General features: G+C 40.2%; 1 protein-coding gene across 1 annotated transcript; it reads left to right on the forward strand.

Moving 5' to 3' along the window:
- Window positions 1-75: 75 nt before the first annotated feature.
- Window positions 76-27,993, forward strand: ASPM (assembly factor for spindle microtubules). Its single transcript, XM_026793477.2, has 29 exons — window positions 76-448; window positions 1,625-1,768; window positions 2,151-3,507; window positions 5,323-5,424; window positions 6,178-6,324; window positions 6,937-7,182; window positions 7,318-7,385; window positions 7,937-8,078; window positions 8,157-8,287; window positions 8,543-8,718; window positions 8,819-8,964; window positions 9,041-9,126; window positions 10,425-10,640; window positions 11,083-11,293; window positions 11,377-11,522; window positions 11,624-11,752; window positions 12,635-12,829; window positions 14,096-18,721; window positions 19,643-19,792; window positions 20,090-20,256; window positions 21,073-21,232; window positions 21,725-21,946; window positions 22,457-22,606; window positions 24,083-24,274; window positions 25,114-25,306; window positions 25,797-25,951; window positions 26,483-26,659; window positions 26,903-27,075; window positions 27,154-27,993. The coding sequence occupies exons 1-29, from the start codon at window positions 143-145 to the stop codon at window positions 27,257-27,259; spliced, it is 10,419 nt and encodes a 3,472-aa protein (XP_026649278.2). The 5' UTR covers window positions 76-142; the 3' UTR covers window positions 27,260-27,993.
- Window positions 27,994-27,999: the final 6 nt, after the last annotated feature.

Genomic DNA, 27,999 nt, shown 5'->3' on the forward strand with positions numbered 1-27,999 from the left:
CAGGGGCGAGCCGCGCTGCGATTGGCTGAGGGGTTATCCTGCGCGGTCCGCGCGGGGATTGGCGGAGCCGTGGGTTTGAACGCACGAGCGGCGGTTGGCGCAGCGCTGCCGTGCGGAGCCGCTGCTCCGCGCCTGCCCGGCCATGGCCGCGGGCTCCGTCGCTGCAGCGGCGGGGGGGGACCCCAGCCCCGCCAAGAAGCCCGGCCGACGGCGCTGGGCCCCGCGGGGCGGCGAGGAGGAGGACGCGGATGAGGAGCCCGCCGTGCTGGTCCTGAGCTACTTTTCCCGGCCGCCCTTCCTCAGCTTCGGCCGGCTGCGTGTGGGCGCCTCCCGCACGCGCCTGCTGGGCATCGACAACCCCAACGAGGATGATGCCGAGGTGGTCATCGAGCGCTTTCCCGCCGCTGCTCGCGGCTTCAGCATCGAGAGCCGCCGCTTCTTTGTGGAGGTACGGGGGGACCCGCCAGGGGACGGGCGGGAGCTCTGGCGGCCGCAGGGCCGAGGCTCGGGAGGAGACGGGGGGCGGCCGCGGGCCCAGAGCTGCGGAGGGCGGTGCGGGCCGCGGTTCGGTTCGGTTCGGCCCGGGGGTGGCGGCAGCCGGGCATGGCGGGGCCGGGCCCTCAGGGTGGGGGGGGCTGTCAGCTGTGCAAGGGCGCTGCAACCTGCTCCGTCAGAGAGGTGTTTGCTGTGAGGATAAACAATGAAATGAAACGAACTGCTCTTCGGGAATGTTGTTCTAAAGACAGAGAGCTGTCGAAAAGTTTCAGGGCGTATGTTCAGGAAAAAGGCTGAGGGAAGAGGATGCTGGTTCACTGTTCTGCACGTTCATTAGCTGACACGACGGAGGGCAAGGCGTGCTTAAAATAGGATTAAACATTTACGATGCTTAAGGAAATGCAAACTGTGACTAGTCCAATCAATGCCAGTTTTTAAAAGAACCGTTTAGAGGAACATATATCTGCAATTATCTAGACTGTCCAGAGTGTTTGTGAGAGAGGAGTTTATAAACGCTCTGGACATCTCTTGCACCAATGGGCTTATAAAACCAGGGTGAAGTGTCACTGCAAAGTGCTTGAATGATGTGTTCCTCTAGGAATTGATGAATAGGAAGCTTCATGACTTCCATGATAATTTGCAGTGTCTTACTTTTTTTTGAAAGACTTACATGTCAAATTTGACTAAAAACATTTACACTTATATTTAGGGTCACCTAAGGTCCTAAGTTAATCAACCTCTGATTATATTGTCCCACCATAATTCTCTCAAAGTTACTCTGGAGGACTTATTTGGTTAATACATGCAAAAAATTATGTAATTTCTTCTTCCCACCTTTTCTCAAACCTTCTCCTTCTACTGTGTGTTATATTTATATGTATTCTTTCTTGTTTTCCACTGTAGTTTGATTCAGAAATCCTTTCAGTAAGACAACATTTTTAATAGGGGTTTCTTAAATTTACATGCCAAGGAGGGAAAAATGACATTTAAATATTTAACAATTTTTCATCATTTAATGTTGTCATAGTATATATTCTATATACTGCTCATTGTTTGGTTGATTACTTGCTCTTTAGTGTTGCCAAAGCGTACCTAAATGCTCAATATTAAATTTTTTTTTCCCCAATAGTCAGGACAAAGAATATTTGTTTCTATCACGTGGACACCATTAGAAGAAGGAAAAATCCGAGAACTGGTGACTTTTGTTGTTAATGATGTTGTAAAACATCAAGCTGTGCTCCTTGGTGCTGCTGAACAGCCCCCAAAGAAAAAGGTGAGTGTGTGTTTATTGTATCTATTCTGTTACTTTGGCATCTCTGATGCAAATATTGTTTTATTACTAGAAAATTTAGTGAAGGAGGACTATAAAGTGATAAATGATGCTGTGGGAATGATGCTGTGCATTGTCCTCAACTTTTTTTGGCTGGGTTGGAAAGTAGGTACTGATAAACTACAGCTTGAAGAATAAAATTGAAACACGACCAAAAAAATGGTTTTCAAGCCTGTGAAAAAGGTATTGTGAATTTTTGATCAAGAATTCTTTTTACAGTTTTCTTAAAACTGTAAAGCTATGGGTATGCTAATAATGTTTACTTTTACATGTAGAAGAATTTAGAAAGCCAGCACACTAACTTTTATGTATGGTTCTTTTTCAGAAGAGTCTTTGGGAAACATTAAAAAAGAAGAACTCTTCAGGAACATCTGCAATAAAAGCTAAGAAGAGTACTGTAGAAATAAAAAATGTTAATAAAACATTTCAAGTTTCTCAGAAGGTGGCTAGACTTAGAAGTCCCCTGCAGTCATGTGAGAATCAGAGCACAGAGCAGAATGGTGCATGCCAAGGAAAGGGCTCTCTCGCTGGCTCTGAGAATCAGCTGCCTCCATCTCCCATTGCCCCCGGGCCAGAGGAGCACGGCAATACTGTTCACACACCACTTGCCCTGAGAAGGTCTACTGCATTTGGGGATATTGCTGCCTCTGGAAACAAGGAGTTGTTGCCCGAGACAGACGGCTGTAACATCAATAAATGTGTTACTGAGCACAACCAATTGCAACCTGAGAGTGCCTCCGGTTCTGCTGGATTAGCACAATTGCCAATTTCAGATGATGGAGGGGTTCTTAATTTCACACTCTCGCCAGTTTCCACTCCAGAACACTCAGGCTCCATGCCTGTTTTAAGTACAAGGAGAATTTTAAGTCCAGATGCTTTTGTAAATGACAATTATCAAGGGGATATTGATGTAATAGAACAGCCTATTCCAATTCTGTCACCTGATCAATTTGTGAAGGACAATTTGTCAAATAAACCATCAAAGACTCCTAAACCTGAGGCAGCATTAATATCATCCACCACAGAGACTTATGTTATTAAGAGATGTCTACCTGTAAAATGGAGAAAAGATGGAGGTGTAGAGACAGAAACACATGTTCACATAGAACACAGCTTAAATGAAGTCTCTGTGCGGCATAACGTAAAATCACAGGCATCTGATTGTGATAAACCCAAGGAAGACCAGTGCAGTTTTCCTTCTGCAGAGGAAGTTCAGACTGACAATCCCTCTCAGAGAGAGCGAACAAAAAAGCGTCCAATTCTTTCTGCCACTGTCATAAAAAGTAAGCGTGGTGCTGCTGAACAAACAAGAACAGAAACACGCCAGCCAAAATCTAAAAAATGCCTTAATAAAGCAATAACAGGATGTGCTGATGTGGTGCCTGGACAAATGGAAGCAGAAAGATCTAAACAGCTGCCAGTCGCAGCTCCCATTTCATCTGAAAATAAGTGTCACACTGACAAGGTAAATTCATCTCCTACTGGATTAACTTCTTTGTGTCGTAAGAGGAAGAGTGAAGCATTTGTAGGAAATGGTAAAGTTACAGCTCCCGTGCTTGTGGAAGAAGTGGAGAGAAAAAGAGCTCTTACCTCTAGCATGGACAATCAAACACGCACAACCAGAGGACCATCGGCCTTCAAACCCAGCAATGGAGAGAGAGTAGGGCAGAGGAAGAAAGCTGGTGAGCAGTGTTTCCTTCGTTTACCATTTTCTTAAAGATCCTTTGATTAGGAAGTGTATATAGCAAACTAAATTATCAACAGCCAGCAATGTTTCATATCTCTGAAATGTGGGCTTTTGCAATTTTTTAGGTATCTGTGTTTGAAAAAACTGAAAACTAAGTTGGAGTTTTGGTTATGCAATTGGCTTCAAATTTACTTTATTCCTGTGTAAATTTGTTAAGGACAATAATAGATAAAGTATCTAAAAGCTCTTGAGCAGAGACCTTGTTACATAAATCAGATTTTCTGGAAAGATACGGCACAAGATTTGTCACTTGTACATTTAACATTGTGAGTGTTTGCCTCCATTGCTGTTGTCACATATTTTTAAGTAGTATCATGAAGGTTGGAAAAGATCCCTTGGAACATTGAGTCCAACCATTAATTTGGCACCACTGTGTTCACCACTAAACTGTAACTCTAGGTGTCACATCCATGCACCTTTTCAACACTTAAGGGATAGTGATTCTACCCCTTTCCTGGGCAGCCTGTGATAATTCCTAACCACCCTTCCAGTGAAGAAGTTCCTCTGTCTTTTTCATTCTGCCTGCATTTTACTGTCTGTGGTTAGTCAGCCTTGTGTAGTTCTCTCAGCCTTATTGTTTGCCAGTACTTTATTGCTTGGAGATCAGAAAATGCTGACACTTGCATTTCAGTTTATTTTCGGTTTTTTAACTGTTCCAACCCCAAATATGCTCTGGAATGTGAAAGGAATGAGGGCCTGGGACTTAAAGATGCATTTAATTTGCAAAATTTAACTACCAGGAAAAATAAATCATGGCTTTCAGATCAAAATAGCACATACTACTTTCTTCAGTTAAGTGATCTGTTCTGTGATCTGGATTTGATTTGGGGCTTTCAGTAGTGCACTTCAATGTCAGGCTTCTTAAGATGGGTTGTGTAAAAACAATGTGCTGAAGTATTGATATGCAGCAGGAAAAGGTGTGTTATATCTACCAGGTTATTTCTAATAATCCATCAGGATAAAGCTAGATGGGCTGGACAAGGGCAGCCCCGGATTCAGTTTGCCTTCTGGGCTGTGAGTGCACACTCTTGGCTCATGTCCAGCTTTTCATCCACCAGAATCCCTGATTCCTCCTCTGCAGGGCTTCTCTCTCTGGGTTCTTCCCCCAATCGGTTGTGTCACCTGCACAGCTCAGCTGTGTCACCTGCAGATGTGCTCAGTCTCTCTGTCACTGATAAAGCATTAAAGAGCACCAGTCCCAAGGCAGGTCGCTGAGGGCCACTGCTCAGCACCAGCCTTCACCTGGGCTTACAGCCATGGACCAACCCTCAGGCTGCAATTCCTTACCCACCCAATGGTACACCCTCCAAATCCCCATCTCTCCAATGTGGAGATGAGGATGCCTTGTGGGACGGTGTGGAAGGCTTTACAGAACTCCAGGCAGATGACATCAGCTGGTTTCACTTGTTGACTGTGTCAGCCACTCTGTTACAGAGGGCCACCAGACAGGGCAGGGACAGTTTGCCCTTAGTAAAGCCATGCTCACTGTCTTCAATCGCCTCCTGGTCTTACATGTGCTTCAACATCACTTCCATGAGGATCTGTTCCATGATATTCCCAGGCACAGAAGTGGGGCTCGCCAGTTCCCTGCATCCACACACCTTCCTTCCTCCCCTTTTAAAATCATCAGTATCTTTTGAATGGTTCATGGGGAATTAGTCTAGTTCTGTAATTTAGAAGTGATACAAACTTCAATATGTTAACTTTCACTGACGTATTTGCTGTTGATAATTGTGTGTTAATGCTGTAGGTTCTTCACTTCAGAAGGCACCTAAAGCTGGCAGGAGAATTAGTAAACCTGTCCCTGGATTGGCCCAGTCCCACCTGACATTTGTGAAACCACTGAAAACAGGTAGGCAGACTCCTGTGTTTGGTACAACACTGAACAGTGTCATAATTGTACTGCTGCTGTCAGGTAAGACCTAACTGCTTAGAACTGAAATAGAAGATGGCATCTGAAATGAATCAATACCTAAGTGGAACAATGTATGTAACCTTTTGTGATCTGTTTTGACTACTTATAAGAAAATTGGTTGCAGCACATGGTCAGCTAAAAATAAATGTTACTGGTTTCCAGGTTAGCCTATAAGTCTAAAAGCTGTATTAGAGCTTTTAGACTTTTAAAGCTCCCAGCTTTAACAGATTTAACTGATGGCTGTCAGTTAAATGCCTCTTCCATATCTGATAACATTTCAAGGCAACAACAGAATACCTCAGAAGAGAAATTTTCATCCCAACAAGATAAAAATTTTGCAGAGTTAACAATACTAAGTTGATCTAACCAGAAAAATGCATCTATAAAATGGTTCTTCCTGGATGTAATCCAGTTCAGTTTGAGTTTACTCCATTGCAAATGGCCTGGGTTCTAGGTATCTTGTCTTAGTTCTAGGGCTGTGACAACTCAAGCCATGTTTTGTGGCTGAAGTTTATTTAGTAATCCCTGATCCACAAGTCACTGAAGATTTTAACAATTTGCCTTTTTGGCTGTTGAGCTAAATGGAGTGTCAAGCAGTAATCCTTTCCAGAATTAAATGCATATTGGTTATCTAACATTTCAAGAACTGCAAAAACTAAAGTTTTTTGTTGTTATACTTTTTTTTTTTAGTCATCCCTAGGCACCCAATGCCTTTTGCTGCTAAAAACATGTTTTATGATGAACGTTGGAAGGAGAAACAGCAGCGAGGCTTCACCTGGTGGTTAAATTTTGTACTTACCCCCGATGACTTCAATGTAAAAACAAATACCTCACAAGGTAAGAGTACAATAGTTTTGTCTTCTCATTTTCTCAAGCTTTATGTAATATACTTATTAACAGTAACAAGTAGTAGTACTCATTTCACACTAAACCTTTTCAGAGTCATGTTGTCATATTTTCCCCCTTCTGATCAGTGTGGATGGCTCACCAGCTCATGGCAAGCTCAGCACAACACACCCCTGCATGGGGAGGGTGCACTGCACCAAGAATACACTGGAATGTGTGGCTGTGGCACTTCTCAGTGGGTGGTGAGTGGGGAATCCCCACCTGCTGGAAAATATTATAGCTGGCACTTTATGAAAAGGATAGAGCAAAAAGTAGGCTATCTTTAGCTTCATTTGGAAAAACCAAAAGTGGAACCATTAATCTTAAAACTGAATTCCTAGCACTGCTCACTTATTTCATGAGTGTTGTTATATTTAATAGACTAGTATTCTTGTACTTGGCAACATATGTATAGTGCAACAGCTGACAGGCTTCCTGAAGGATAAATCATCAGTCAGAATAAAAATAACAAAACTTCACCTTCAAGAGGAAAAAATCAATGATGTGTGCAACGCTACCTTTATTTGAGATGTAAGTGCTTGCTCTTTGTGCATGTTTAAACAGTAAATGCAGCTGCTCTTATCCTGGGGGAAGAGACCCTTCACAAAAGGAGCCTTCCTAAGGCACCCACGAAGGACGAGGCGTCGCTGAAAGCGTACACGGCCCGGCGCAGGCTGAACCGGCTGCGGCGCGAGGCCTGCCGCCTGTTCACCTGCGAAGCCATGGTCAGGGCCGTCCAGAGGCTCGAGGGGGAGATCGAGAGCCGGCGCCTGCTGGTCCGCAGGGACAGGCACCTCTGGAAAGACATAGGTAAGAGACTGACACCCGGAGTGGCAAAAGGGCTATTCACACGCTGACTTTTTTAATCTGAAATCGGTTAATAGAAATTTTTGCATTAATCTGAAATGTTTGCTGGATCTAATATTAAAAAATGCTGTCTTGCAGGAGAGAGGCAGAAAGTCCTTAATTGGCTTTTATCTTACAACCCTTTATGGCTGCGTATAGGTCTGGAGGTAAGTTCACTGTGTAAAGTCTGTAATCTAAGTTCAAAGGACATTTAGCAATTTTTTTAGTAGAGGTTGTTTTGGGTTTCTTTATATTGTCTATCATACTAATTCAGGTAGGTTCAATTCAGTTATAGCATGATGCATATGTTTTAAATTGCTACAAAATACTTGCTTTAAAAAAGTGATTACCTTATTAAGTAGTAAAACATTTAATCAGGAATAGTGGAAGTTAATTCCATGGCCAATAACACAAAAACATTTCCTGTCAGTTTCACTTTACTAAACTGGAGAAAAATTTAAAGAAATTCCTGATTGTTTTCTCAGACATGGATGATCATATGCTTTGAAATGAGATTAGATCTTCTGAATGGGGTAAACTTAGATTTTCTGCAATTGCCTTTGGCTTTACCTTTCTGGGACTCACTTGAAAACTGTTTGATAGAGCTCAATTTCCATTCATTATTTTAGAGATTCAATAATGTATATTGTTCACAAAATCACATAGTATTTAAGGTAACTTTTAACATTTTTGCTTTTTTCCCTTTCTTTCATATTAGACTATTTATGGAGAACTGATAGCTTTGGAGAGTAACAGTGATGTTGTGGGTTTAGCAATATTTATCCTTAACCGCTTGCTGTGGAGCCCTGACATTGCAGCTGAATACAGACATCCTGTTGTGCCCCACCTTTACCGGGAAGGTAACAACTGCTTCCAAAACAAGTACATTTGTAGCACCTCATTTTTAAACTATCACTTACTGAGTTCTATCGTTTCAGGTCATGAAGAAGCTTTGTCAAAATTCACACTGAAAAAATTGCTGCTGTTGGTTTGTTTTCTGGATTGTGCCAAACGGTCCAGGATGATTGACCATGACCCCTGCCTCTTTTGTAAGGATGCAGAGTTCAAGGTGAGAGCTGGGATTTGATGTCTTCCTCCATTGTTGTCCTAAGACTCAGTGTATAATTTTTTTATTGTTTTTAATCTGACAAAAGTTAAAGTTATGTGACTTGCTAAAAATAATTTTTTAAAAACCCACATAATTTTAAGAATTAGACAAGGAAATATGAAATGTAATGTACAAGGTACAGGGGATGAAAATTGTATTCTGATTGACAAATACTGTAGTGTTAAGATTTCTTTTTTTTGTTTGTTTTTACTTTAGGCTAGCAAAGACCTTTTGCTTGCATTTTCCCGGGACTTCCTGAGTGGTGAGGGTGACCTTTCCCGCCATCTGGGTTTCCTAGGACTGCCTGTCAGCCATGTTCAGACTCCACTGGATGAATTTGATTTTGCTGTAACAAACCTGGCTGTGGACTTACAATGTGGCATTCGTCTTGTGTGCGTTGATACAGAATTCTATTGAAATATTTCTTTTCTTTTATATCATATTTAATGTGAGCTCATCAGAGGTACTAAACCATGCAATTACCTTTGTTAGGAGAACAGTGGAGCTTCTGACCAAAAACTGGAGTCTTTCAAAACAGCTGAGAGTTCCTGCAATCAGTCGGCTACAGAAGATGCATAATGTGGATATTGCTCTCAATGTCCTTAAAGAGCGAGGAGTGCACTTGAAAGATGAAACTGGTGAGGCCTAGGAATCAGGGTTATTGTAAGTGCATCAAATAACTACTGCACACTTTAATCCCTTTTTATTTCATAGGTGCTTCAATTGACTCCAGGGATATTGTGGATAGACACAGGGAACGAACGTTAGCACTGCTGTGGAAAATTGTCTTTGCCTTCCAGGTACTATTCAATTGATTATTTTGTTTGGTTTTTGCTAGTTAAAAAGGAGTGATAATGAAAACACCACTCTTTCAGGAATATTTGATGTCTGTGAAAGCCTCTACTAATCGAATTTTAGACTGAAATTATTTGCTTTGTGCATTCAAAGCTCCATGTAAACTTTAGTAAACTGCTAATTGTTCCCTAACAATACAGCTTGGATAATGTTTTAACTGTGCTTTTTCTTATACATTTGTTCAGGTTTTTGGGAAAAGGTGAGTTTATGCTGTACAGTAGCAGAATTGATACTCAAAAGTAAAATAATGTTGATTGCAAACTGCAGGTAGGCTCTTAATAACTGAAAAGGCCATTTTGAGGTTACACTGCTAGGCAATATAAACTGAAGCTATAGCTCTTCTACTTTTCTTACTTTTATCTGAAACTGTTGATGAAACATCCTTGAAATAAGAATGAAGATTTCTTAGGCATTACTGCAATGACATTTCAAAAGTTAGTAGAGGAAGTCAAAATAGTTTTCTTAATTTGTTTTAAGAGTTAACTTGAGTCAGAGGGTATTTTAAAAATAAGTGTCCAACTGACAAATCCAGTTGGAAGGAACATAACATTATGAAAGGCAGAATAAGATAAAAGTTGAGGTGGAATTTCACTAAGTAGTCAGGAATGTAAGTGCAATTAAGTATATGTAAAGCAAGAATATTAAAGACTTCTGCCACAGAACTATAACTAAGATAGACAATATAATAAAAATCAAATGTAATTATTTTCTTTCTTGAGTATTGTTGCACTATTAACCACTTAACTTCCTTCAGTTAGTTCTTCTGATGCATGTGTCACAGTTGCGTTGCTTTTGATCAGAGAAATAACTTGAGTGAGTAGGGGCTTTATCCAAGCCCTGTGGCCATGCTGCTTGTTCTCCAACAGCTCAAGTCCTTCTGGAATCCCTTAAAGGAGGAGGATTGGTACATGGATTCAGGGGAACTGCAGGCAGGACAGTGAAATTTTTGTTTCCTCTGAGAGCACATTGAAATTACACAGGGAATTGCCCTGCTTCTCCCAACTATTAACTAATGCAGTAGCTCTTTTACACAGAACAGTGGAAAGGGTAGATTTAGAGGTTTTTATCTGCCATCTATGCTGGCAAGTCCAGATTATCCACTACTGATTGTGAGGCAGGTGCTGCTAAGAAATGAGTGTAGATTCTGTTTAAAATGCCACGTCTAAAGCGCTGTATCCAGCAGCTGTAATGCAGGACGTGTCAGACTGTTGAGATGTCCATTTTTTGTTTTTCTTCCTAACAGGTGGATGTTTTTCTGAATGTGGAACATTTAAAAGAAGAAATTGAGTTTTTGAAGAACACACATAAGACAAAAGCACTATTGGGTGCTATGAAGACATCTCAAAATTCTTTTAGAGTACAGCAAGACAGTAGTAACTTCTCATCTCAGACTTACAGTGAAAATGTGAAGCTGCTGATGGCATGGGTTAATGCTGTTTGTAGATTTTACAATATCAAGGTAAATTGTTTTGTGTACACTTCCACAAGTATACAAGTGCTGTTGTAGTCCTTTACAGAGGTTCTTCAAACCAATAAATATGTAGTAGAAGTAAATGGAAATTATTTGTAAATATTCTTCTGCACTTCGTTTAATCTGATTTCAAGTAACCATTGTTCTGTGAGTTTAGCTGTACCTCTCTTTTTAAACAAATCTGTGAAAAAATTTTCCCCTTCTAATTAGTCTTGTGCATAAAAATACTTTTTAAAAATTGAACATTTTTTGCTGGAATGGGAATTGTTTGTGGAATTTTACTGAGCCTTTTACTAGCTATTTAAAATTTTGTTGTTAGAAAATAATTTGCACTTGGTCACATTTAAAGGTACAAGAGAAGAATTCTATAGCCAGTTTATACCAATTGACTAGTACAAAAAATGAATGGAATTTGTATTTTATTTAACAGGTGGAAAATTTCACAGTGTGTTTCTCAGATGGCAGAGTATTATGTTATTTGATTCATCACTATCACCCCTGTTACATACCTTTGGAAGCTGTGTGCCAACGAACAACTCAAACTGTAGAATGTTCAAGAACTGTTACAGTGGGACTAAACTCTTCCTCCTCATCTGAGTCTGACACTTCTCTAAATGCTGTGGAAGAAACATTTGATCAAAGTGAGTTATTTGATGTACAGAAGTTCATATTAAATCTATTTCTTTGCACAATTTGATTTGACTAATGTTTTATCTTTACAAAGCTGTAGCTCCCTCAGTCCTATACAAGGAACTTCTGGACAATGAAAAGCAAAACTTCCAGCTGATCAATGCTGCAGTTTCTGACCTAGGTGGGATACCAGCAATGATTCATCATGCAGACATGTCAAATACAATTCCTGATGAGAAGGTAAAAATGCCTTCAGAGTTGGTATAAACTGCCCTCATGTGAATGTGTCCTGCTCTTTTGTACAGCCTTACAAAAGGCTGCTGTGTTGTGTGTTTCTGCAGGTTGTTATCACCTACCTGTCATTTCTGTGTTCACGGCTCCTCGATCTTCGCCAAGAAACCCGAGCTGCTCGTTTAATTCAGGCTGCTTGGAGGAAGTACAGGCTGAAAAGGGAACTGAAACTCTCTCAGGTACTCTTTGCTTGTGCAATATCCATAGCTTCTACATTAAGAAAAAAAGATAATATAAATTCAATGGAAAATAGAGGTCTGTTGGACTTATATTGGCATTTAAACTAATGAGTGCCATTTCTATTATAAAAATATGTGGCCTTCTTGGTGGTGTAATCTACTAAACTCCACTTTTCTTTTAGGCTTCTGAAGTACCTACAGGTGTTTAGAGGATACTGTTATTTTTTTTGTGTCACCCCTTAAGCTCTTCTCCCACTATTTCAAAGATAAAATAGTTGCACTGCTTGCTTAAAACGAGAGGAATAGTTAATCCCTATTAATGTCTATAAGATGAGCAGAGTAATTAAACTTCTGCATGGATTTACTATTTTTGTTAAGGAGCCAAGTTTCACCAGTCTTTTGAATTGAATTTCATGAGTTCTTATGTTCTATATCTTGATTTTCTGATGGTTATACCAGATTTAGTGAAGATTTTAAAACTGTGGCACCTTAAGGTTGTCTGTGTTGTGCTGGGTTACATATTGATGTTGAAACAGTATTCGAGTGACATATTCTGAGAATCTGTGGTGTGGAAAAGGACAGAGGTTCTATTTAGACTTTTTCATCTCCAGTTTCTTTACTGTATAAAATCTACCCAACCTTAACAATGATGACAAAATTCTCCCTTTACAACTCTTTTGAAATAATAGTAAAGATGCTGGTAGGGAAGAAGGAATCAAAACCAAAACCCTTTAAACATTGCAGGCATTATTTTTATTAATTAATCTTATAATATATGCATATGTAGTATAATTTTATGAAATTGATGTGGATAGTTATTCAAATAAAAAAATTGAGTGAAAATTCCATAGGTAATATTCAGTGGAAATTTACTCTTTGTAGGAAAGAGACAGAGCTGCTCGGATAATTCAGAAATCTGCAATGAACTTCTTGGCTCGCCGGCGCATCCTGAGGAGAGAGAATGCAGCCATTTTCATCCAGAAGCACTGGAGAGGATACTTGGCCAGGAGGACTCTCTTCAATCTGAAAAAGGCAAAACTGGAGGAAGCCAGAAATAAATCTGCCACAGTCATTCAGGTAATACAATTTAAGCATGATTACACAGCAAGGAAACCCCTTGAAACCTCTAAGAAAGAGCCTCGCTAAGGTCCATTTGTGCTGCTTGCAGCAATTAATGCTTTCATGAAATATAATTTTTTAAAATTATTTTTCCCCTTTTTGCTTTTGTGAGGTTTAGTTTTTCTCTCTAGGGAGGGATGGTAATGTGCTGTTAAATTAACAATTATTCCTTCTTGGTGAATATTTTGGAGTACCATAAGCATTAAAACACAGGACATTAAACATTAATGTAAGGACTGATGAGATTGTGTTGGTTTTCTTCTTTGCAGCTGCTGAACATTACTTAAAGAAGCTGTAAAAAAAATAATTTAAATTACTCTCCTAGTGTTATGTCACCTGCAGTGAGCACATTCAAAGTGGCAGACATGGCAATGGTAGTTTGGGCAGATAATTCAGTTTCTCAAGATACTTTCAGCACCATTACCCAAAGATAAATATTTCACTCAGAAGTGAAATATTGTCCGACTGGATTTTAAAGAATTGCTGATTTATCGCATAGTATAAAAGGGAATCTGCTGTTGCCAGGGCAAACTGAGGCTTTTCCCAGAATTGAAAATGCTTAAAAACCATTAGCTTTTCCTTTTTTTTCTTTTTTTAAAAATAGATTTCTGGATTTGACTTCCTAGGGATTAAGACCCAGAGATGAGTTCCATTGGTTAGAGCATGGCATCAACAACACTATAGTCATGGATTTGATCCTGGTCTGGGCCATTCAGTCAAGTCTAGGACTCAGTCCTTGTGGATCAGTCCTGTCGCAGTTGGGATGGAGGATGGAGGTGACTTGACACACCAAAGTTCCTATGGCAATAACAGACTTTATTGAGTACAGTTCCTTTTATATGGCTTTCAAACACCCTCATGGTTGGTCCTAATTGGCTGAATTTGGTTACACCCAGCTCACTGGCCAGTGGGTGCCTGGGTCTGTGCTCATCAGGGATTGGCTTGGTGTCTTTGAATTTGAATCTCCTGGTTCCCAGTACCTTTTCCTAGGCGTGTTTGTTTCTTTTCCCTATGGGCATAGACTGGTCCAGTTCTAGTTACTGTTGTCTATGAGTGTGAGGGCTCCAGGACAGCTGTTAGCTGTCACACCTTCCAACTCAGAATACTCTGTGGTTCTGGTAAGTATAGGAATAAGAAATCTTACAAAGTCTGAAGATGACAGTCCTCATTTATGCTTAACATACTGTGAAGAAAATACTAAATTTTTTCTTTTTTTACTTGCAGGCTTATTGGAGGAGATACTCTGCAAGGAGAAGATACTTACAGCTAAGACACTGTGTTATTTTTGTACAAGCAAGGATAAGGATGGTGAAGTCTGTTGCTGCATATAAACAAATTGTTTGGGCTACTGTGACAATCCAGAGACATCTGCGTGCAGCTAAGTTGGCAAAAATAGATCGACAAAGATACCAAATCCTAAAGTCTTCAGCACTTACTATTCAGTCTGCATTCAGAAGATGGAGAAAATACAAAATTCAGCAGAAAATTAAAGCAGCTTTGGTGATTCAGAGTTATTTCCGAAAATGGCAATCTTCAAAACTGGCTAAGAGAAGGAGGGCTGCCCTTGTCATACAGTCTTGGTACAGGATGCACAGAGACCTGAAGCAGTATCTACATGTTAAGCAAAATGTTATCAAGATTCAGGCTTGGTACAGGTGTCAGCTGGCCAGACGTGTTTACCAGGAGCGCAGAGCAAAAATAGTGACAATTCAGCAGTATTACAGAGCTTATAAACTGGGCAAAAGTGAGAGAGGGTCCTACTTGCAAAAGCGTGCAGCAGTGATAGTTCTCCAAGCTGCTTTCAGAGGCATGAAGGCACGAGAGCTGTACAGGCAAGCAAAAGCAGCGTGTGTTATTCAATCACTGTGGAGAATGAAACGAGAGAAACAAAGATTCCTGCAGTTAAAAAAATCTGTTACTACATTGCAGTCACACGTGAGAAAATACCAACAAGTAAAAAGATACAAAGAGATTAAAAATGCTGCTTCTGTAATTCAAACCCGGTATAGGGCACACGTGGCTGCTAAAAAAGCAGCTGCAGCTTTCCAGAGGGTGCGCCTGGCTGCTGTTGTTCTCCAGTCTGCCTACAGAGGGATGCAGGCCAGGAGACAGGCTTGCATCCTGAGATCTGTGATCAAAATTCAGTCCACTTTCCGTGCTTACGTTGCCCGGAAGAGATTTAAAACCTTGAGAGAGGCCACGGTGAAGATCCAAGCTCTGGCAAAGATGAGGCAGGTCCGTAAGCGTTACTGTGCACTGAGGGAAGCGGCGCTTTTTATCCAGCGAAGGTATCGCTCTCGGAGACATGCTCTTCAGTTTCAAGAAGATTATAGGAAATTGAAGAGAGGTTGCATAAGAATTCAGGCTCTAGTTCGAGGCTGTCTTGTCAGGAAACAAATTCAAAGGTGGAGGGAGGCTGCAATATTACTTCAGGCCTGCTACAGAATGAAAAGGGACCGGCAACGGTACTTAAGCATCTGTAGTGCTGCCACTGTCATTCAACAACGTTACCGTGCCTGCAGAAAGACCCGGTGTCACAGGCAAGAGTTCTTGCAAGTTAGAAAAGCAGCTGTGTGCTTACAGGCAGCCTACAGGGGCTATAAAACACGCAAAAAGCTCAAACTTGAATGCAGAGCTGCTATTAAAATTCAGGCTGCTTTTAGAGCTCATGCTGCACGAGTGAAACACAAGGCAATGGTTCGGGCCTCCATTGTGATTCAGAGGTGGTACAGAAATTGTAAGGGTGGTAAGAGGCAAAGACTGAACTTCTTAATGACTAGAGCAGCAGTGCTTTCTTTACAAGCAGCTTTTCGTGGCTGGAGGGTGCGAAAGCAGATTCAAAGACAGCACATTGCTGCTACTAAGATACAGTCTACCTTCAGAAAAATCATGGCTGTGAAGAAATTCAGGCTTGTGAAGCACGCTGTGCTAACCATCCAAAGGCGTTACAGAGCCAAGGTTCTAGGCCAGAGACAACGGCAGGAGTACCTTCAGCTGCGAAATGCTGCAGTGCGTCTTCAGGCACTATGGAGGGGGAAAGCTGTGAGAAAAAACATTCAGAAGCAACATCATCTCGCAACTATTATTCAATCCTATTACAGAATGCACATAAATCAAATAAAATACAAGAAACTAAGACAAGCCACTTTGGTGATTCAGAAATATTACAGAGCCCACTGCATGAAAAAAACCCAACGTGCAGTTTATCTAAGAACCAAGGCAGCTGCATTAGTCTTGCAGTCTGCTTACCGTGGGATGAGTGTGAGGAGACAACTGAACAAACTAAACAAAGCTGCTACAACTATACAAGCTGCCTTCAAATCTTACCTGGTCAAGAAGGAATATGAAAGACTTAGATCTGCAGCTGTAGCCATTCAAAGGCGTTACCGTGCAGTTACTCATGCTAAATGTGAAAGGCAGAGGTATTTGTCTTTAAAAAGAGTCACAGTCCAAGTGCAGGCGATTTACAGAGGTGTAAGAGTGAGGCGACAGGTGCAGTGTATGCACCAAGCAGCTGTTTGTATCCAAGCCACGTTTAAGATGTATTGCATGAGCAGAAAGTATCAGTCAATGCGAATGGCAGCAATAAGAATCCAAAGGCAATACAGAGCGTTTTGTTTAGGTAAAGTACAACGCAAAGAGTACTTGGAACTAAAGAAGTCTGTTATTATCCTCCAGGCTGCTTGCAGAGGCATGAAAGTCCGACAAGACTTAAAAACTATGCACCAGTCAGCAGCAATAATCCAGTCCTATTATCGGATGCACAAACAACAGAGGGATTTCAGAAAGTTGTTGCTTGCAACAAGGCAGATTCAGCAGTGGTTCCGTGCTTGTAAGGAGAGAGATGCACAAGTTCACAACTACATGGTTATGAAAAATGCTGTACTGCACATCCAGGCTGCATTCCGTGGTATGAAAACAAGAAGGCTTATCAGAACCATGAATGAATCGGCTGTGATTATTCAAAGAAGGTTTAGAACTTTCCTTGAAAGAAAACGTTTTCTTTCCATTAAGTCAGCTGCCATTGTAATTCAGAGAAAATACAGAGCAACAAAACTAGCAAATACTCAGCGTCAAAAATATCTCTCTCTCCTTAATGCCGCTGTTATCATACAGTCCGCTTATAGAGGATTTGTGGTCAGGAAAAACATGCAGCAAATGCATCAAGCTGCTACAGTTATTCAAGCAATGGTAAGAATGCATAAAATTTACACTTCTTATCAAGCACTCAGGCTTGCTTCAGTAATCATACAGCAACGTTATCGAGCTTACAGAGAAGGGAAGCGTGAGAGAGAAAAGTACTTAAAACTGCACAATTCTGTTTTACTTCTTCAAGCTGCCTACAGAGGAATGAAAACAAGATGCTTCTTGAAGAGACAACATGAGGCAGCACTTATAATACAGAGAAACTACCGAATGTATAGGCAGTGCTGTCATTACAGAAGAGTTCAGTGGGCAGCCCAGCTCATACAGAGGAGGTACAGAGCCCACAGGCTCAGGAAAATTGCTGTAGAGCATTACACTTCATTGAAGAAAGCAGCAACTTGTATCCAGAGGGCTTTTCGAGACATGCGAGTGAGAAAACAACAGCAAGAAATGCACCAAGCTGCAACTGTGCTTCAGAAAAACTTCAAAGCCTTCAGAGAACGTCAGAGATACCTCTCCCTTAAAGCAGCTACTCTTGTCTTTCAGAGAAGGTACCGAGCTTTAGTTCTGGCAAGGCAGCATGCTTTGGAATACCACTCTCTCCGCAGAGCAGCTATTCACATCCAGGCTGTGTACAGAGGTGTCAGGGTGAGGAGGAGTCTCAAGCACATGCATTCAGCTGCCAGTACAATACAGGCAGCCTACAGAATGCTCAGGGACAGAAGGGCCTATCAGAATATGAGAGTTGCAGCTATGCTTATACAGAACTACTACCGATGCTATTTGAAAGGAAAGAACCAGCGCAAGAAGTATCTGACAATGAAGAATTCCGTTCTTGTTATTCAGGCAGCATACAGAGGCATGAGGGCACGGCAGGATCTGAAACTCTTGCACGTTTCAGCAGTTGTAATACAGTCCAGCTATCGCATGTATGTACAGCGTAGGTGTTACAAACAGCTGTGCTGGGCTGCCACAGTCACGCAGCAGAGGTTCAGAGCCAAAATGGCAACAGAAGCTGCTATGAGAAATTACGCAGAAATAAGAAAGGCTGTCATTTGCCTTCAAGCTGCTTTTCGTGCTAGGAAAGCCAGGCAGTTGTATAAAGCCAATGTGGCTGCACGGCGCATTCAGTCGTTGCTACGAATGTGCGTGGAGAGGAGACGCTTTCTTGCCCAGAAGTCAGCAGCAGTGACGATCCAGTCCATGTTCCGAGGCCGGAGAGCCCGGAGCCGCTATGCACTGCTCCGGAGCTCAGCAGTGGCTGTTCAGAGGTGGTACCGGTCGTGTCTCAGGGCTCGTGCACAGAGGGCGCAGTACTTGGCTCAAAGACAAGCCATAGTGGTTATTCAGTCTGCCTTCCGAGCCATGAAAGCAAGAAAAACAGCAAAGCAGCTACGAGCTGCAAGGAAGATTCAGTCTTTTCTTCAGATGGCTCTGCAGCGTAGAAAATACATCCAGCTCAGAGCAGCTGCTGTTACATTGCAATCCTATTACTTAATGCATAAATGTCAGTCACAGTACATGAGCTATAAAAGAGCAGCAGTTGTCCTGCAGCGACGCTACCGATCCCACCTGGCTGTGAAGCACCAGAGAATGGCTTACCTACAAACCCGCAGGAACATTGTCCTTGTGCAGGCCACAGTCAGAGGATACATCCAAAGGAAGAGGTTTCACAAAATGAAAGAAAGCACCATTAAAATTCAGGTACTTCTGAATGAATAGTACTGGGATTTGGGTGTTTTGTTTTTCATTTGTAGGTGTTTTAAAGATTCTTGAAAACCACAGTAGAATCAGTTTCTGAAGTGTACTACAAGGCAGATGTGTAAAGCTTAGTACCACAGCACACACAAATAAGGTTCTTTAAGACAACTGAATTTCACCTCTTAAGTATTAATGGCTTTATGAATGTTTTCTTTGATGGGAATATGAATGAAAGATCTTTTCATGAGAAGGGCACTGGTAGTGGGTATAAAGTGCCATGAATGGCAAAAACCATGATTGCTACATTCCTAAGAACTCAGGTTTAGGAAGCTGTGAGTAAATCAATCATGTTAGTCTTCGTAGGTTTACTAATTGACCCTAGACTAATCAAAGTGCCTAACTGACATTTTGAAGAGGAATGTAAGGAGGGAAATTCCCCTAAATCAAGGAAGGGAAATAAATAATCTCTCCATAATGATTTGTGGCCCTGAGAACCCTGATCTAATGGGCATCCCTGCCAACGTTGGGTGGGTTGGAGCTAATTATCTTTAAAAGTCCGTTCCAACCCAAACCATTCTAGTATTCTATGAGAATGTCTTAGGTTGGTTCTGCTCTGTTTTTGGAGACCATGTGCTCTACTTAACTGAAATCAGATGTGCTTTCCTCACCTCCATGTTTTGGGGGGATTGGTAGCTGCTTAGTTTTTTTCTCAATGTTTAACTTATACATCCTGAACAATGTAAGGATAGTTGCTTTCCTTAAAAGGTAGAAAAAAAGAATTACTTTTGACATTGCAAATATGTTTATTTAATTGTTTTTTTTATAACAAGCCAGTGAGTACAGCTGTGTATAGAAATACACAAACATTCCCAGCCTATATGATGCAAGTGGTGAAATATTCCAAGTTTGTCTTTTTCTTTGAAGGCCTCTTTCCGTGGATTTATTCAGAGACAGAAATATCTTCTGTGCAAATCTTCTGCTGTGTTAATACAGCAGCACTACAGAGCCCATCGGATGCGAAATATTGATCAACGCAGATTCCATCAAATGAAAAAAGCTGCCATTACAATTCAGGTAATGATCAAAGTGGTTTTTATTGAGTGTCTGTTTGGGTGTTTTAATCTTTTGTATTTGTTTCACAATATAGTTATTTTTGCAGACTAATATTAAAGAGTGGCATTTGTGGTATTTCCCTGAATATGTTTCATTTGTTTTTGAAAACATCTTCTAGTTGTGAGAACTTAAATTTTTTAGAATTTAAGAGATAGAAATGCCAAAAATTGTTCCTGTTGATGTGATATTTTTCTTTTTAATTTTGTTCATTCCATTAACAGTTCTGATTTTTTTTTTTAATTTTTATTTCTCTAATAGGCGGCATACAGAGGTTATAAAGCCAGGCAGTGGGTTAGCAAAATGAGAGCAGCACGAGTCATCCAAGCCTGGTTCCGAGGTCACAAGGCTCGGAAGGAATACATGTCTGTCCTCAGAGCTACCCTGGTTATCCAGAGGCACTTCAGAGCCAGACAGCTACAGACTCGGTAATACCCCATCTGAGATGCATCATTCCACTTTTGAAGCTTTTGTTATGTAATTATTTAGTGCTGCACTGCACTCTGTAGAACTCTTCAGGTTCTCAGGCTCTGCCCCTGCAGCATCCTTGTAATGTGTGCACCAATATAACCCTATTGGTGCAGGTGGGGTTGCTCTTTTGCACAAGCTTTTCGTTACATTTAATTGTTTTCCCGGAATGGAAGCTCCTTCACAAATTTAATTTGTATACTGGGGCTCCAGTAAGAGTAGGCCTTGATCTCTTTTTCACTTCTCTCTTTTGCAAGAAAAATGTTCTGGATATTGTTAAAATTCCAGCATACAACTTGTAGGTTGAAAAACTATTTCATTTTCATCCACAATGGAATAGTTAAACTGGTTTATGTTTATTTTGCTGTGAGATGAGCCTGGTAGCTCATCTCCTTCTGAACTGTCCCATGGCAGTAGCAGTTGGGGATGCTGTTCAGTGATACAAGGTCCTCCCTCAGCATCCCTGCTTTTTAAACATCCCTGTCTATTCCTGTTAATATCCTTTTATGGACATGTTGCATGTCAGTCTGTCCAATGCCTTTCAAACTGCTGTGTCCCTATCCAGCATCCTTTGGCAGTAAGTTAGGGAAACACCTCCTGTGGGAAACCAGAAAGTGTCTTCGTTTAAAATCAGTCTTTTTGCCAATGCTGCTGGGTATTCCTGTTTTCTGGTGTTACAAGATCCGGTTGAGAACAGCTGTGCTTTCCCAATATCTGTCTTAATGATTTCATAAACCATCCCTGTTTTCTTACTTGAAACTGCATTTCCATGTTAGGTTTATGCAAATGAAGTCCTGTGCCCTTACCATCCAAAGAGTCTGGAGAGCGACCCGCACTGCACGAAGGCTCCGGCAGCAGTTTCTGGCAACCAGGAATGCTGCAGTTAAGATCCAGCTGGCATACAGGCAGTACAGGGCCAGGAGACTTCTAAGAGAGGTGTGTTTTCACTTGCACTCTGATGTGTCATGGTTACTTGAAAAGTTTTCAGTGTATTTGAGCGATTTTTGTCATCAATGTGCAGAAGCGTAGAAAAGGTGGAACCTGCGTGAAGATTGTACAAATCGAAGGTGTTCAATCTCCAAAATATTAAATACCCTTCTTTTGCTTTAAGCGACAGGATTGATTCTTGATTTTGAACAGTTCCAATTGTTGAATTATCCCTCTATATACAGATACCAAAATAAAATGCCAAATTTTCTGCTGACTTTATTGCTTGCAAAAGATTAAGCCCATATTTTGACCCCATTTAGGTAAAAGAAAAGACCTTCCAGACTGTGAAAGTGCATTTTATATAAACTGCTACTGTATGAGTTTATTTGTACTTCTCATTTTTGTTCTTATGATGGAAAAAAACCCTAGAACTAAAAATAAATGTATATTGATCCTGACATGAATGAACAGATTTTAATTATCAGTGCATTCTTTTAGTATCTTTTTCAGAAGCACCAGGCTGCATGTCTGATCCAAAGTGCATATAGAGGTTTCAAGGCAAGAAGGAAATTTGTTCAACAAAAAGCTGCTGCTGTAATTATCCAAAAACATCTGCGGGCTTGGCAGGAAGGCAGGCTTCAATTTATGAAATACAATAAGACTAGAAGAGCTGTCATTAAACTGCAAGCATTTATCCGGGGTTATTTAGTCAGGAAAAAGGTTGGTATAATTCAAATTAAAACTTTGCTTTGGATGTAAAGTATCTCTAGGGCTGTTTTACCATTAATTGTGACTGGCAAGGAGAGGAAAACTTGATTTCTTGGTGTTGAAATTAAGTTCTTGTTGGCTGCTTTGAGTGTTGGTTGGGGTCAGCATAGATCACAGTTAGAGCCTTTTCTTACAATTCTTTAGAACTAAAGTAAATTTTCCCTGTTGGGTGTTGTTTTAGCTTCTGAGATCTTTGTGGCTTACCTGTAATTGATAATTCTGCACACATAGGCTTGCAGTGAAATTGTTCTCTGCCATGTATTGATAATATTTCTTACAATCACTTCTCTGTCTTACCATTTAAATTAGAGACCTAGTGCTGCAGAGTGGTAGCTTACTTTAGTTCTGAGGTGATTTTCAGTATCTAATAGTGTATTGCTGTGGACTGTTCTTTATGTGGATATCCAACTACCTCAGAGTATGAAAATTAATAATGTTCCCCATTTTGTTTTCTTTCAACAGATTTCAGAACAGAAACAAAAGAAGAGACTTCTTTATTTTACAGCAGCAGTATATCATCACATCTCAGCAATTAAAATTCAAAGGGCCTTCAGGCTTCACCTCACCTTAAAACTTGCAGAAACCCAAATCTCATCTGTTCTTGTAATACAGGTTGGTCTGATTAAGGCTGAATGATTTGTAATAGTCTGACTTGTTTTCTATGAGCTAAGCTGTATCATTAAGACAATGTAGTTCCTTTACATGTGAAAATGAAGCTAAATTAGGGAGACTGTGATTTATTAAATAATGCTGCTTATACACAGCTGAGCAAGTTCTGGAGGCTTAAGCATTTTAAAGCTGAGAATGGACAGGAAAGTTTGTTTCCTTCAGACCATCAAGCTTGCTAAAGAAATCTGAGTGCTGTCTTAGCCTATTTCTTTATGTCCTACTGGAAGTAGAAAAGGTCAGACATAACAACCTGTAAAGTTTCTGAAATGTAGAGCATCTCCTTACATGAACAATCCCTTGGGATACTGTGATTTATTTGGTTGGATGCTTCTGATCTGCCAGTGGTATCAAAGTCTGTGTAGGTTCCAGCATTTCAATGAAACCAGGTTTTACTTATCTAAAAACAATATCAAAATCAGGTCTGTATTGCAACACTACAAAATTGTAAAAATTATTTCCAGGTCTCCAAATTGACCATTAGCTTAGTTCCAGTATGGGAAGCCAGCACAGGATAAATGGAGAGGCTGAAATGGGAGCTCTGAAATAGCTGTTCTCTGGTCACGGCTGCCATGGCAAACTTTGCCCTACTAATTCTCCATTTATAAAAATCTGTTATTTCTCCCCATAAGTTAGATTTTCTCTTTAAGGCAAGAGAAAATAGATGGAAAAGGGTTTTTTTGCTCTGATTTAGCACACCTTATCTCCCTTCTTTGTTTATAGAAGGGAAGAAACAGAGCTGGGAAATGAGAAAGGTGGAATGGTGGTTCTCCTTAAAAGCCAACCAAGAGAGAACTCCTAGGGGGTAGTAGTGCTGGACAAAAGTGTAAATTGGGAGTTACATATTTTATCTTTGGTCAGACAGTTGGTCTGGATGATCATTGTAGGTTCCTTCTAACTGAAAGCCATTCTATCTGTCCCCTCCTCTACCCTTCTCAGAATGCTTCCCTAGTGTGTCAAGGGAAATATAGGTTGGATATTAGGAAAAGGTTTTTTACAGAAAGGGTGATAAAGTTCTGGAATGGCTGCCTGGGGAGGTGGTGGAGGCACCATCTCTGGATGTGTTTAAAACAAGACTGGATGTGGCACTCAGTGCCATGGTCTAGTTGAGGTGTTGGGGCATGGGTTGGACTCAATGATCTTGAAGGTCTCTTCCAACCTGGTCAACCTCTGAATTCTGTGAACTAGTGGCTCGCAGTTAAGATTTCATTCTGCAGTCTTGCATTTTGCAGTCTTGCATTTCAGCTACCCAAGGCCAATCAGAGCCATGGAGGTTATTTGTGACTGATGATGTTTATAGTGCCTGTATCTGTCAAAGCTCATGTTAAAACACTCACTTTTTATCAGCGCTCATTAGGGTGTGAAAAGGGAGCCTGGGGGAAGAGTTGTGAGTAACCAGAAGGGTGTTTCCATTTGGCGCAGAGCTGGTTCCGGGCGCGGGCGCAGCGCCGGCGGTTCGTGCGGGACCGCGGCCGGCTGGTGCGGCTGCAGCGCGCCGTGCGAGCCTGGCTGAGCCGCAGGCACCACGCCGCCGCCGTCATCCAGAGGAGCGCCCGCGCCTTCCTCGCCCGCCGGCGCAGGAGGAGGCTGGCCGTGGGGATAGTGAAATTTCAGGTGAGTGTCTCTTGTGAGGAAATAACAGCTTTGGGGTTGGTTATTTTTATCAGCTGTTTTTTTTCCTCATGGGTTTTTGACCAAAGCAAATATCTTTCCTCTTTCCAATGACTTTATCAGTGAAATTGCAAGCCACGTCAGCTGTGATTTAGCCATGAAGGCTGAAGGCAAACAGATCATGAATTAATACTAAGCAGATAATGTTTGAGATGACTCAGTTTGTGGACTGAATGTGCGTGGATTTTTTTGCCTTTTGTCTTGAAAGTCCAGTATTTGAAGATAAAAAGTATAAAGGGGCTTGACAGCTGGCCTGCAAGAGTTAATAGAAAAAATAAGAATTTATGATTTTCAAGTGTATCCATAGCAAAAAAGAAGACAAAGCCATCAGCATAGAAACAGATTAGAAAAGATACGTGAAAATTTTTGAAAGCTAGACTATGTGCATAAGTAGATGTGTATACATGTCTTGTTAAATTTCTGTAAAACTTTTACCAATTATATTGACATTATTGCTTTGCACCAATGAATATAATAAGTTATTGTGATGTAGTTAATAACTTGAGATCACACTTTGTTAAGAGTACATAAGGTAAAGAACACGCAGATTAAAAAACTTTTTTCTTCTTAGACCCTGATCACATGTGCATGTCACGTCCAACCTAACGGTAACAAAAGATAAACAAATAAACACTTGAGTGTTAATGACTTAAAACTGAATAGCCAAGGTCATTCAATACTTTGTCAGACTTGTGTAAAGCTGATTTGGAATGGTGATGAAAGTTCAGTTGTCTTGTCTCTCCTTTACCACTTTTTCTCTTTATGGAATTCCTTTTCTGTAGGCATTGTGGAGGGGATATTCTTGGAGAAAGATGACTGACACAGCAAAAACCAGATCTTTAAGGTGCAGTTTAATAAAGGCCAATGAAAAGAGCAGAGAAGAAAATAAGCTGGGCAACAGAACTGCAGTTGCAATTGATCACCTTCTAAAATACAAACATCTCTCCTACATTCTTGCAGCACTAAAGCATCTTGGTCAGTATTTTGTTTTATTATAACTCATGGATTTTCAGAAGGATAAAAACTGGATTTTTTTTCAGCTGAGGAGAGTTCATAATGATATTTAGGCTTTCTGCATTATAAAATGTGAATGTCAGAGGGTATAATGGAAGGTTTTCCAGACTAAAATTAGATTATTGATTTAAGAATAATATTTAAATGGTTATGTAGAAAAAGGAACTACTGTATGATTGCTCTGAAATTTTCTGTCAGTCCTAGTAGTGCTATACCTAACATAAATTTATTATCATTTTTATTATCAGTATATGTTCTCTGTGGATCATTTTGTGTTCTTAATGTTTAGTCTAGAGTATTAAAACTTGCTTTAAAAACACTTTCTTAAATCAATAATTGCAGTTTTTACTTTGCACTTTTAGTTAAAAATAGAGAAAATCCTAGTTTGTAATTATTTTGCTCGAAGTTCAGAATTTTCTTTTCTCTATTTGTTTTTCTTTAATTGTTTTAGAGGTGGCTACCAGGCTGTCCCCACTGTGTTGTGAAAACATGGCCCAGAGCAGAGCAATCTTCAGTGTTTTCCTTCTGATTCGAAGCTGCAACCGGAGTGTTCCATGCATGGATGTGATCAGATACTCAGTTCAGGTTCTGCTCAATGTTTCAAAGGTAACTTGAATATTTTCTTTTGCAGGTTTATAAGCAGTTAGTTGCTTTATTGTAGTACTTGTTTATCCACAAAATTTCTCAATAAATCTGGAGCAACAAGAGTAGTTCTTTTGAATAAAAATAGGTTCTGAATTTTCACTGTTGTTTTGAAACCAGTTATTTACTTTGTAATAGTTATATTAAAGTTTTTGGTGAAAAAATGATTTCATGGCCTCAAGGCATTGCAAGGTATCACAATTTTTTAAATTTGTCTGAAATTCTTCTAATTTAGTTATTATAAATATAGAATCAGATTCTATGGGTTTCTAAACAAGGGAGGAAGCACAAAAGGCACCGTTTTATAATCTGTTACAATTGTATAAATACAGAAGTGATTTGTATTGCTTGGACACCAGTTCATCTACGAATTTATTCTATATATGAGAATATGAGCTTTGCTTTTTCCTCTAACCTCTAATTAATAACCTGTAAACTAAGAATGCTTTAAAGATCTATATATAGAAGCTCTCTTGTCTTTTTCTCATTTAACAGTATGAAAGAACTACTCGAGCAGTTTATGAAGCTGAAAATTCTGTAGATACTTTGCTTGACCTACTGCAAATGTACAGAGGCAAAGCTGGGGACAAAGTTTCAGAGAAAGGAGGAAGCATTTTCACAAAGACCTGTTGTTTGCTAGCCATCCTTTCAAAGGACTCTAAAAGAGCTTTGGTAAGACCTAAATGTTTTGGGTTTAGTGGTTTCATTTAACATACTTTTCTTGCATGTTTTGGTGGTGTTTGTAATTTTTTTTTTCTCTCTCGTACTTGTTATGGCTGGAGTATTAATTTCAACTAAACTCTGGTTTAAAAAAAAGCATTTCCAAGAAGGTGAACACACTCATATTTTCTTGATTTAGGCTGCTTTTGAACTTGCAGTATTGACTGTGTGCTGTTTTCCCCTTTCTTTCCTCAGGAAATCCGTGGCATGCCAAGAACTGTTCCTTGCATCCAGAGCCTCTATAAGCTCACGGCTCGGAAACACAGGATGGATGCAGAGAGAACACTTGTGAAGCACAAAACAAACCCTGCCTTAGCTGGGAGCTCCTTTGTTCCAGTAACTCCTCTAAGAATAAAAACAGTTTCAAGGTAAGTGCTTAAAAATTGGTCTTCTCTTTCTGCTGTGACACTGAAATATTTTAATGCAAGCCACTGATCTTTTCATAGGATTAAACCAGACTGGGTCTTGAGGAAAGATAACATGCAAGAGGTCGTGGATCCTCTGCAAGCAATTGTGATGGTGATGGACACACTTGGTATTGCCTACTACTGAAATGTAAATGATGTATAAGAAGATATATTTGTACAATATGTATGTAGTAAATGGATAAATGATTTTTTTTAAAAAGCAAATAATGTTAAATTACCATTGGAAATGTTTTTTAAGATTAACATTTTGGTAACTTCTTGTATTGCATACAGTTTTGAAACCGTATTTTGTACTACTATCAAAACCAATTGTACAATAAAATAATTTAACTGGATTTTACTGGAAATCTCACTGGTGCAGTAATATATTATTGTCCCACAACTGTGACTATTAAAATAGCATGGGATTCTTCACTCTGATTAGATATTGTAGAATTCTATTAAAAGCAGTTGATTGTGGGGAACAGTAATGTCTGATCTAGAGAGCTGTAGAAAGGGAGGCTTGGGCTGTGGATTTCAAAACTGGCTGGTTTTTGGGGAGCTTGAGTCTACTTTAGTATTGTCTTGAGGGATCATGTATGGCAGCAAGAAAAGAAAATATAATTTCTCTGTTTTGTAAACATTGCAAGATAGTGATGGAACAACAAGATATGTTGTAAGGGTGAATTTACAAATTCTGACCTGGCACTTCAAGGGAGGTGATCTGTGAGTTTCCTATCAAGTGAGCAATACATACAAGCATGCATCTCCTCTGGCTGAAGAGATTGTGTTCATCACAGCATCCCTGTTCATTCTGTTCCCTTCTGCATTCTCAGAATTGCAGAATTTTCTCAGAGAAAGGCCAAGATAATGCAAAATGTAAAA

The sequence above is a fragment of the Zonotrichia albicollis genome, chromosome 8 (assembly GCF_047830755.1).
Source record: "Zonotrichia albicollis isolate bZonAlb1 chromosome 8, bZonAlb1.hap1, whole genome shotgun sequence".
In the NCBI taxonomy this organism is placed as follows: domain Eukaryota; kingdom Metazoa; phylum Chordata; class Aves; order Passeriformes; family Passerellidae; genus Zonotrichia; species Zonotrichia albicollis.

Excerpts from the sequence above, each read along its gene's own strand:
- ASPM (XM_026793477.2), top strand. The coding sequence starts at position 143 with ATGGCCGCGGGCTCCGTCGCTGCAGCGGCGGGGGGGGACCCCAGCCCC. Across the intron at positions 6,325-6,936 it reads AAAAACAAATACCTCACAAG|TAAATGCAGCTGCTCTTATC; the intron begins GTAAGAGTACAA and ends ATGTTTAAACAG. Across the intron at positions 11,294-11,376 it reads GGAAGAAACATTTGATCAAA|CTGTAGCTCCCTCAGTCCTA; the intron begins GTGAGTTATTTG and ends ATCTTTACAAAG.